Source organism: Rissa tridactyla, chromosome 1, assembly GCF_028500815.1.
Source record: "Rissa tridactyla isolate bRisTri1 chromosome 1, bRisTri1.patW.cur.20221130, whole genome shotgun sequence".
NCBI lineage: Eukaryota > Metazoa > Chordata > Aves > Charadriiformes > Laridae > Rissa > Rissa tridactyla.
Genome location: NC_071466.1, coordinates 25,109,273 through 25,120,095, shown reverse-complemented (window position 1 = coordinate 25,120,095; position 10,823 = coordinate 25,109,273). Strand labels below are relative to the sequence as shown.

At 42.6% G+C, this 10,823-nt stretch overlaps 1 protein-coding gene and 2 non-coding genes across 3 annotated transcripts; all 3 read right to left on the bottom strand.

Annotated features, from left to right (window-relative positions):
* Positions 1 to 248: 248 nt before the first annotated feature.
* On the bottom strand, positions 249 to 5,521 carry RPL21 (ribosomal protein L21). The gene is made up of 6 exons (XM_054199877.1): positions 5,408 to 5,521; positions 4,216 to 4,294; positions 3,578 to 3,639; positions 2,366 to 2,478; positions 1,272 to 1,422; positions 249 to 381 (listed from the first exon to the last, which is right to left on the bottom strand). Exons 2-6 carry the CDS (start codon positions 4,280 to 4,282, stop codon positions 292 to 294), a joined length of 483 nt encoding a protein of 160 aa, XP_054055852.1. The 5' UTR covers positions 4,283 to 4,294; positions 5,408 to 5,521; the 3' UTR covers positions 249 to 291.
* LOC128904689 (small nucleolar RNA SNORA27) lies at positions 2,174 to 2,306 on the bottom strand. The gene has a single exon (XR_008464605.1). It is a non-coding gene; the product is annotated as a small nucleolar RNA SNORA27 (small nucleolar RNA).
* On the bottom strand, positions 2,691 to 2,766 carry LOC128904674 (small nucleolar RNA SNORD102). The gene has a single exon (XR_008464590.1). It is a non-coding gene; the product is annotated as a small nucleolar RNA SNORD102 (small nucleolar RNA).
* Positions 5,522 to 10,823: the final 5,302 nt, after the last annotated feature.

Sequence of the window (10,823 nt, the reverse complement as noted above, 5' to 3'; positions counted from 1 at the left end):
GAATCTGAGGCCCCTTAGCCAAAAGCTTGTATCAATGAAATCTGAAGCCCATTATCTCTTTTCCAACAAAAAAATTAAACCTTCAAGTGACACTATATAGATGACTAAACTGATCAGCAAAAGCTGCAGATGATTTAAATGACCAAGCACCACGTAAGGCAAGTTAAATAAACAAACCTCAACAAAAGAAAAGTTATCTAAAGCATCCATTCCGGAAAACTTAAGGAATCAACCACAATCACATACACTTGTCCAAAACCAGATCTTTAATTTATTTTTTTAAAACGTGCATTATGCCATGAATTCATAGGGAATTGGCTCCAGCAGCTCTGGATCCTTGCCATTAGTTCTCACAAAGTGTGCTTCTCTTGGTGGAGCAGGCTGTAAACAGGAAGAAAAAAAGAAAACTCATGGCACTAAAACTCAAAAGCAACCTTACAGAAAATTCATTTTGTTAACAATTCAACATGTTATTATATAAACATTACAGCAATTTTACCATTCCTAGTCTCTTTAAATTTGATTCAAAGAATAACAGTAAGAAAATGATTTGCTAGAAAGTGTGCTTGACTTTCATTGCTGAATGAAACAAGTTACACTTTACCCTCCACAGTTTACTAACCCAAATTAGCACAAAGTGATGTACCCTGCAGTTCCAGAAGCAACAGCCATTATCGCCTCTCTAAAGTCTAGCTATTCATTCTTTTCTTAAAGGGTTACAACAGGAACTGTTGCAGCTAAATTTAACCAAACCAAAGACAAAACTGATCCTAGAAATCAGCCAGAGCTCCTGCTGCAAATCAGTAACAGAACAGGAAGCATCCATAGCCTTGTTCACAGCCAAGGATACAACTTCCATCCAGGAACAGTGCAGTTCTGTTCAGGCACCAAACACACCAGACAGCTCAGATGCAGACATACTGATGCTGCCACTCCACTCTTTAAAAAAAAGTAACCTCCCGCAAAAAGACTGTGAACACAAGTGAGGGTGGTGGCATCAGACACCTCCACCACAGTCTGCCAGAGACCTGGATTTTTCAGGATGCTGTAAGCAGCTTCATTCATGTGAGGTGGGGTTTTTTTGGTTTTGTTTTTCACAGAGAGACAGAAGGAGCTCAGTTTGCAGCATAACACTTATTTTGGAAGAAAACAACATTTTACTCAACTGGTTTGGTTCTAGTTGTTTTGGGGTTTTTTTTGTGAACTGAATCAACGATGTGTTAACTATGTGAACTGAATCAACGATGTGTCAACTACAATAAAAATATTACCTGACGTTTCAGTTGAACCCAAATGCCTTTTTCTTTTGCTTCCTTTTTCTTCTTTTCATTCTCCTTCACACGCTGCAGAAAGCTGTCTCTGCTCTTGGAATGTTTAATATGCTCAATACGCACATTAATTCTCTTGGCAAGAATCTTGCCCCTAAGAAAGGAAATCAGCTTTTATTCTACTGTGCTTGAAAGAAGGCTACTTCAAAGCTAGTTTTAGAACCTTTACATGAGTAACTCCATAAGCTCAATTACAAATAATTTTTCTTTAAAGGGCAATCACTCAAAATACACTGCTGCAGATGCAAATCAGATAACATATATAACTCAAAGCTTATTAATATATAACAATATGGTGACAATTTAGGATTAAGATCATGGAGAACACGTAATTTTAACCTTGTAGCATACAAACGAAGAACTGTATACCACTGTACTCCAGTCCAGTTACTGGAAAAAAGCCCAACTTATCCTTTTCTGACTAAACTGTACGAAACCCAGCTGAATACAGCTAAAATTAATATTTAGAAAGGGCTTCAGTACCAGTGTGAAAGTCGGCTGAAAATCCCATTAGGTATGCTAGAATAGACTATTTCAGTTGGAAGGGACCTACAAAGACCATCTAGTCCAACGGCTTGACCAATTCAGGCCTGACCAAGTTAAAGCATGTTATTAAGGTCATTGTCCAAACGACTCTTAAACCCTGACGGGCCTGGGGCTTCGCCCACCTCTCTAGGAAGCCTGTTCCAGTGTTTGACCACCCTCTTGATAAAGAAATGCCTCCCTGTGTCCAGTCTGAACCTCTCCTGGTGCAGCTCTGCACCATTCCCACATGTCCTGCCACTGCATATCAGGAAGAGGAGATCAAGGTAACATCACTTCCAAGCGCTGCTCGGAAAAATAAAAACTGTTTCCTCTGACAGGATCCAAGTCAAATGAGCATCATTTGCTTGGGTTATAAAAAGGATATACACTTTACCCACCTTGAATGACCAATCAAGACAATAACTGTCTAACTGGCAAAGTGAAAGGCGGGTGGAGTTACAGATCAGGCTTCTCAAATACAAAATTTCAATAGAGAGAATTTCATTACTTACTTAACCTGCTTGTTAACAATAATGCCCACAGCGTGCTGAGTAACATTATATACCCTTCCAGTCTTGCCGTGGTAACACTTGTGGGGCATACCTTTTTGAACAGTACCCATACCCTGTTAAGAGATAAAACAAGAATAAAGTGTAAACTTGAAGTTGGAACAAAAAATTAAGCAAAATCAAAGACTTTTCTTTCAAAAGTTATTTAAAGTACTCACTTCAAATTATTTGAGACTGATTTAAAAATACTATTTTACTCGTACATTAGAATTTATAACCATGCCTTTTACATCTGAAGACTACCAAATTTTGCTATGACAATTCTGGTTGCTTTCAGTGTCGGTGAAATGATTGATCACTTTGCTTTCAGCAAGCAATCAACAGAAGACAATCATCATCAAGCTCCAGTGCGTCAAGAAGTGTTAATTCTGAACAGTACAAACAAGCAAATTACACACCATCTTCTGTGTCATTGTTACGAAAACTCTGCATTTCAAATCTAACTAAAGGAATCAACAAAGTAGGAATCCTTGGTGCAAGGCTTTCAGACTCACTAAAATTTAATTTTGAAAGTACAGTTCATTTTAAAGGACAAGTTCTAAAAAACACCAAGCATGGGAAATGCTGCTTCACTTTTTTCTCCTGTACATCTATGATATATGCTTACTTTATTTCTTGTAGTTTTAATGTGACTTTGCAATCACCTTCCCTGTACATACTTATTTTAACTGTAGTCCTACAATAATATAGACACACAGAAATAACTGTCAGCTACGCCATCATAAACTATATCTCTTCTGAATAGCAGGTGCAAATCAGGCAAAACAGAACATCTACTAAAATGACACCTGGGGTTCCTATGACAGTAGTGCTGGTAGGCACCGAACAGCAAGCAGAGTATTAGATATGGCATCTTTCACTCACTTTTTTCAGCTGAATACACATTAATGGAGCACAGCTGAATATATTAAATACACACACACAACCCCCCCCACATAAAACAGCATGTGACACTGAAGCATCGTTATGGTTCAGTAGCACTGTCATTCCATTATTGCTTCAAAAGTGAGCAGCAGGTACTTGTGTTGACACACATGACCCGAGTAAAAAAAAAAAAAAAACCACCACAAAAAAGCCAAGACTACCTCAAGAAACTGGAGGCTATAAAGGATTACACTGCTTTAGCTTTTAATTACATAGCACTGCAGAAAGTACCTTGATATCAACTATATCACCCTTCTTGTAGATGCGCATATAGGTAGCCAGAGGGACAACGCCTGTTAAGAGATAGAAATTTGAATACTTATGAAGCTCAAAATTTCACACACACACACAAAATGGGGTGGGGGACACAGATCATGCATTTGATAAAGTTTTCTTAAGAATACCTCAAATTTAAATTCAATTTCAAAAACGTTAAGCTAAGAAAACGTCTTTTTTTTTTAAGCAGTAATTACCTCTTCACACGCTCCCAATTTTAAATAAATCTAACTAATGAAAAATTAATAGCATTGCTAATGCAGAAGCTGAAAAGGCATTACCACTATTTACTATTTCATTCTGCACACAGTTGTTATCCCCACTCATTGCTAAGAGGCAAACCACACATTTTAAGTAACTGTTGAAAATTTTTCTTCACTTCATGTTCAAATAAATTTTTAAGCACTGACAGAATTAGCATTGTTACCAATGCATAGCGTAAGAGCTAAGAGTTTACTCGCATATCATTTTACAGTTTTCAGCCCAAGTTGTCAGATACCCTTTGACAGAAGCCATTGTTTTACAAATGCTACTTACTGACAACATCTAACAGGTCAGTAACTTAATGCAGCGTTATTATAAGGTATACTCACCATGCTTGCGAAATGGCCTTGAGAACATATAACGTGTCCCCCTCCTCTTCCCCTTTGTGTTCGTCATTTTGACTGATTACTGTAAAAATAAATGCAAATTATTCAGAACTACAAGTTCATTCACTAAAAATATGACTGAGCATTTTCAGACATTTCAGAAAAATTAAGTCCTTAATCTTATTCAGAAGGACACCACCTCCAAATTGCTGGATCAATTCAAGCAATATTGTTAGCTCAGAAATTCATATAAAGCAATATATAGAGGACCACAGGGTAACTCAGGTTAGAATGGATGCTAGCAAGTCACCAGGCTCAACCTCCTGCTTAAAACCAAGATCTACGATGAGATCGGACCAGGTTGCTCAGAGCTTTAATCAGTCAGGTCTTCAAACCCTTCAAGGGATGGAGAGACACTACTGCACAGCCTCCCTGGGCAGCCTGTATCGAGGCCTAGCTGTTCGCATGATGAGAAACTTTTTCCTTATATCCAGCCTAAGTTTCTCATTTTGACTTGAGCCAGTCGTTTCCTATTCGGCCATGTGCGCCTAGTCCCTTCCAATCCAAACCATTCTATGATTCCATGAACCGCCTTCTTGGTAAGGGTGCTGTTAGGGGTCCCCCAAAGCCACCTCTGCTCTAGGCCGAGTAAGCCCAGTTCCCTCGCCCTCTCCTCACAAGGCATCCAAAATGCAAGATACCCACTACCGGATTTATCGCCTACCATAAACCACGCAGGCCGCCAGCCACGACGCACATTAGCGAGCCCCGAGGCCCGCCGCAGCCGGCGGCTCCCGTTCCGGTGTCCACCCCGGGGAGCTGCCTCGGCCGCCCGGCCTGCGCAGGGCTTCACCCCGGCCACCGACAGCCCACGGCGGCCGCGGGGACGACCGGGCCCGCCGCCATGTGCCACCGACTCGGCAGATCCCCGCTCCTCCGCTCCCGCATCCGCCGCCAGCTCCGCCTGCCTTCCTCCCTCTCTCCTTCCCTCCCTTCATCCCTCAGCAGCCTCCCGGCCCGGCCTGGCCCGCCGCACCGCAGCCTGCAGGCCGCGGCCTCCCCGCTCTTTCAACCACCCCCCACACCCCAGCAAGGCCATGCCGCCCCCAGCCGGAGCCGGCGGCCTCCGGCCTCCCGCCCCACCGCCAGCACGGCCCGTCAGCCTTCCCACCGCCACCCAGAGCTGCGGAGGCACCTGAAGCCGGCGAGCAAGGCTCCAGACACCTCCCGGCGTGTGTGCCACAAAATGGCGGCTACGGGCGAAAGGAAGGGGGCGGTGCCGCGGCCGCCCTTAACAGCGGGGCCTTGGCGGGGCTGCCCGCGCCGCGCCTGACTGAAAGTCCCGGGGAGGTGCCCGCCTGCCTGCCTGCCGGCCTGAGGTAAATCTCGTGAAGGAAGCGTTCTTCCGCTCAGTTGTACAACCACGGAACTTCCTCGGAGAAGTTTGACCCTTTCGCTAAAGCAGGGATAAATGCGTGTGGTTTTTTTTTCATGGTTGCACTGTGAGATGGGGCTAGGAGAGGTTTGGTGGCGGGAAGACGAGGCAGGTGCCTGTCAGGGATCCTGAGGGGCGCGTTGTGTGGTGAAGTGGCTGGCCCGCTGTCCATAAGGAGTTGTGTTTGGTTATGTAAAATACAAGCAGCCAAGAGGTTGGTTTACAACATTAAAGAAGTACACCGAAATTTCAATGTGCAGTAATGTGAGCCTTTTGCTGCTGTGTGTCAGTCAGAGCTGCCTGACTGGAGATGCAGGTAGTCCTGGCCAGGAAAGCATGGTGGGAGAAGCAAACCAATAGCAGAAGCGAAGAGGCAGCTCAGGTTTGGGGTTTCTTCTTATTATAATGCCATAATCTCCTGATTTGCGTGGCAGATGTTTCCACAAAGATAGATAACGTATGGATTCTGAACAAGGAGCCTTTATACGGCCACAGGTTGCATCAGCTGTGCAGCGCCTGGAAGTGAAGCGGAGCGGTGAGCAGCTTCTCGAGCTGACGGCGTGACTCGCTCCCTGTGTGCATCCTCAATATTGGAGCAGACGGGAATCGTCATGGGAAGCTGATGGCAGGCGGGAGTGAGTCAAAAGAGGGCCTCCCTCCCCTGAGCTGAACACGCCGGGGCAGCTCAAAACTTGTCTCAGCGAGAAGTTGGCCTACTGCAGGAATTTTTGTTTTGAATGAAAGAAGCACTTATTTAATTGGGGAGAGGGATGATTACTTAAAGTGGCATATAAAAACATATTTGATCCTCTGACTAACCTCACAGTTATTCTAATGTTGTCTTGCAAAACTTAAGCCCCATTTTAAAGCTAGTTTAATATTTATGGATTGCAAGAATGGATATGAAGGATTAAATACACTATCAGGTTCTGCCTGCAAAGCTAGCTGTCAGGGCGTGTTATGGCAGACAGCGGCCCTGTCTCCACATGAAATCTCTTGGAGTAAAGTGTTACACTTAGAAAAAATCTGTGTGTATTCCAGCTCTGCACTGTGAAAAATTTAGAATGTACAGCACCTGATACCTATGCAGAGAAAATCCGTATCATTTAATACACATTCAGCCTAGGTACCATGAAACTTTTCCAAGCATGAAGATAGTTATGAGCCTGAACAGCTTTTAGATGGGACAACATATTGGCAACAGATATTGGCAACAGAGAGAGATTTCAGGGAGGATATTGAGCAAAGTAAAGACAGGAAGCCAAATCCTAAAAGGCATTATTGAATAAAGGAAGGTAGGCATTTTCAGTGAGCTGAACGCCCTACCCTTGCCAGTGATTTACATAGAGGGCAAATCTTCTCCACATCAAGCAGGAAGGAATGGGGAAGAAACTCCACATGTTGAAACTCTTGTCTACACATAGAGCGTGTAAGCGTAATTCATAAGGCAGCAGTAACTGTGAACTTAATTGAACTCTTCTTTGTTTGGAGCCAAGTAAGACATTCAAGATTTGCTACTTTTTTTTTCCTGAATAAATTGCAGGACGGGTTTATTAGAAATTTCAATAATGTTTTTGTTCATAAAATTTACCTTCATTAGCACATTCCCAGCGTCCTTCTTTAGCTCCACATTTCAAAGAAACAATCATGTTTCACAGTTGGTCTCCATTGAATCATTCACTGGGTACGCTGTCTAGGTCTGATCCAGAAGTTCATCCTATCTACCAATATTTGACACACGGTTTCCTGGAACTGTATCCTACTGAGCACTCGAAGACTGCAGAGCCTTTGTGTGTTGGTCACAAAAGGACTTCTTAATAATGGCTGTCTCGAGCGGATAAAGGTGCACAAGTTGTGGGGTGAGTTCTGGTCTGGAAACCAGAGCTAGCAGCCAAGCAGATGTGGGGGAGACCTGCAGGTCTACATTCCAGACTACAGGTGCTTCCCTTACTCCCCTGCCTCGTCCCCTCACAAATCCAGCCTAAACTGCTCTTGCCTGATCAAACTGCAGTTGTAGGATCCAGATTCCCATTTCTCCTCAGCTGTACAGCAAACACCACATCTGGTTCTGCTTCAGAAACACCGCATCCTCAAGACTGGGGTGAACGTGAGCGGCAATGCCCAGCTTAATGTGAAGACCAAAAGCCCCATGAAGGTCGCAGGCTTGTGCTCCACCCATGAATGTACTCTGGAAATCTTCCTACACCGTGGTAGGCTGAGTTTCCCTCCTGCTCTTCCTGGCTTGGAGGCACAGCAAGGCAGGGAAAGCAGCTTGAAAGGGAGGGCTCATTAGAAGTCAGAAGAGTGAGGACTAGATAAACATCACTTTGTTTTTCAGAGTAGAAAGTACCATGCCAAAAAAAACCAAACCCATTTCCAATCCCCAAGCTCCCATAGTCAGGATTCTGGTATCTTCTCTGGGAGAGACCCATTTTGTTTCTGACTCTCCTCTGCAGCATCTGTCTGGACAACAGCTCTCTCTAAAGAATAAATGCGCTATGACGATTCTGCACATGGGGTTGTCAGGAATCCTTCACTGAAATTTTAATGCACAGTGGGATCTGGCTTGCTCCTACGCTCAGAGGACCAAGTGGTACACACAGAGATCTCGACTGTGACATTCCATTTGTGTTAGGTTATTCAGCAGGGGTGTGGAAGGAATTTAGATTAACGAGAGTTTGTAAAGGGCTTTGAGGTGAAAAATGAAAAATATTCCCCTTCAGTAGGGTGTAGGTCTCCTGTGTCTCACATAATGCATTCATTACATGAAAAAAAAGATCGCGCTGATTATGACTGGAGCAAAATTTTAACAGAAATAACTGAGAATAGGTATTAAATAAAGAGGATTGAAATCTGCAGTTCCTCTTGTGGTAACGCTGCAAAACCAAGAGTCTAAATTGTGAAGTTAATTGGTTACCCCATGGCAGGCTCCCACCCATAGAAGTGCAGCATCTACCCTGCCCTTTTGATCAAAAAGTTACTGACCAAAGTCATCTGTGTCGCCCCTTAAGTTGACCCTGTTCCATTGTTCACTCTTTCCAAAAGGATCTTGTTATGTGCCATCTCAGAGTCCTGCTTCTGTCCCCTTTCATGGTCTCTTTAGCTCCACGACGATTCAAGCTCTAACAACCTTTTTATTTCTGGTAGTCAGTTCAACACCTCATCCACAAAACCCATTCTGTAAATATAAGCCTGAGCCTAGCTTCATGGGAGTTAAAATAAATAAAATTTGTGTTTAAGTGACCAGTCGTCTCTGCAAAATGACTATACAGACAAACTCCTTGAATGGGTTCACTATGGAATCACAGAAGTGCCAATACGGGTGTCTGCACTGACCTGCATCACCAGTGAGGTGTTCCACAGAGAGAGGAATGGAAAATAACGACAGTGTGCCTTTGACAGAAATGAAAAGGCAGAAACTGCATAGACCAAGAATTGTGATGGGGCCCAGCACATCACACATGGGTGAAAGCTTTTGTTACACTAATGCTACTTATACATTAATCGCTAATTCAAAATGTTACTAGGTACAGGTAGATTGATACTGAAGCCAAACAAATGGCCTTTTTTCATCATTATCTTGACCTCCGCATAAAATCTGAAATACTGAACAAGTTCTGTCATTCAGCTGCTTATTTGAATAACATGGCATTCTACTTGTAAATGTACATCAGTGAATACTGCATTACTGACCATATGAACTTCCAAGGAACTTCCAAGGAACTGTTGTGTAACTGTGACCAGCTTCTTGTGGGTACCAAATAATGGAATACATTTACCAAACTTCATTTCAAAAGCAATTAATGTCCCCTTCCTCCCTTACTAACAGAGTGGCTTCTCAGGAAACTGGTTTCATCAATGCAGTGTTTTCTCAGACTTCTTGTGTTACTCTTTTTTCAGGTCATCCGTCTCTGCATAACCTCCCCTCAGTCCAGCCCATTGAGCCAGGAACAAGCAGCTCCTCATATTGTGAGCATCAGCTTTGCTGTGTATTTAGTTGTTTTGACGAAAGGTGATTAGCCACTTGTATGCTGGCACAGCTGGTAATTACAGATACTTTTTGCTATCATGGAGGAACTGACTTCCTGCCATCAGTGAATCTGCATAATGTGGGGATTTTTGTGGGGATTTTCTTTTGATAATGTATTGAATGTAAGTATAGAATTAATATTAAAATATATTTTTAAAAATCTGGTATTTCACAATGCCCCTTAAGCCCTTTGCTAGCCCTCTCAAAAGCTATTAACTACTGTTTAAGAAACAATCATAGAATCATAGAATGGTTCGGGTTGGAAGAGACCTTAAGGATCATCTAGTTCCAACCCCCCTGCTGACTTAATGATTAGGAACATACTGCTATTTTATCTTCATTTGTTTATATCTGATCTTAGGTGTACTTCTAGCTGGAAGAACAACAATGCTTGCCCTTTTTCTGTAATTATTTACGCAGAAGAATATCCCCATTACACCTTCATTTTACTAAGGTAAACAAACCAGGCTCTTGGAGCCTCCAGACACGTAGCAGGCTCTGTGCATTTGCTCCCATTCCCACACGTCTCTCTCGAGTATCAGTGATTAGATTTGTATACAACAGTCCCAGTTAGCTTATTTACTGTGCACAGAAATTATTATTTCTGAGAAACTTCCTGTTATTACTGATGATGATCACAATCCACAAAACATGAAGCTCCTGGGGTTGAAATTATTTATTTTTTTCTGACTGTAAATGTTTCAGTGCTTGTCCTTGACCTGCTAGCCAGGAACTAGAAGACAATTTTTTAATCTAACACTCATGCAACAGCAGGCTGCTCAGTGATTTCAGTGTCACAAAGTCAGTTCTTATATATTGGTGATTTTGCTCAGGCAAAACTTTCAGTGTCTTCAAAAAGTTTTTGTCTATAAGGAATAAACAGGACAGAATTGGCCTTTAATCACTTTATAATACATTGGCCAAAACAAAACAAATAGACTAGGAAAAACTGCAGACTGGCGAGGGCCAGGCTTAGTTGACCTTTTCCTTATCTGATTTCTAGCATGTGACTATTTTATTCACTATAAAGTGTAATTTTAACAGAAGCTCAACCTATGCCAATTGTTTTTTTCAAGACAGGCTTGACTTTGGAGGGCAAAGAGATTTAGCTTTAAGTAGATCTGAGTATGAGCTTTGCTGCTGAAA

What these genes read in the sequence shown, in the direction of transcription:
- RPL21 (XM_054199877.1), bottom strand. Translation starts at nt 4,282, where the DNA reads ATGACGAACACAAAGGGGAAGAGGAGGGGGACACGTTATATGTTCTCA. An exon ending in GTGATATAGTTGATATCAAG is followed by an intron (nt 2,479 to 3,577) that starts GTACTTTCTGCA and finishes ATCTCTTAACAG; the next exon opens with GGTATGGGTACTGTTCAAAA. An exon ending in ATTGTTAACAAGCAGGTTAA is followed by an intron (nt 1,423 to 2,365) that starts GTAAGTAATGAA and finishes TTCCTTTCTTAG; the next exon opens with GGGCAAGATTCTTGCCAAGA.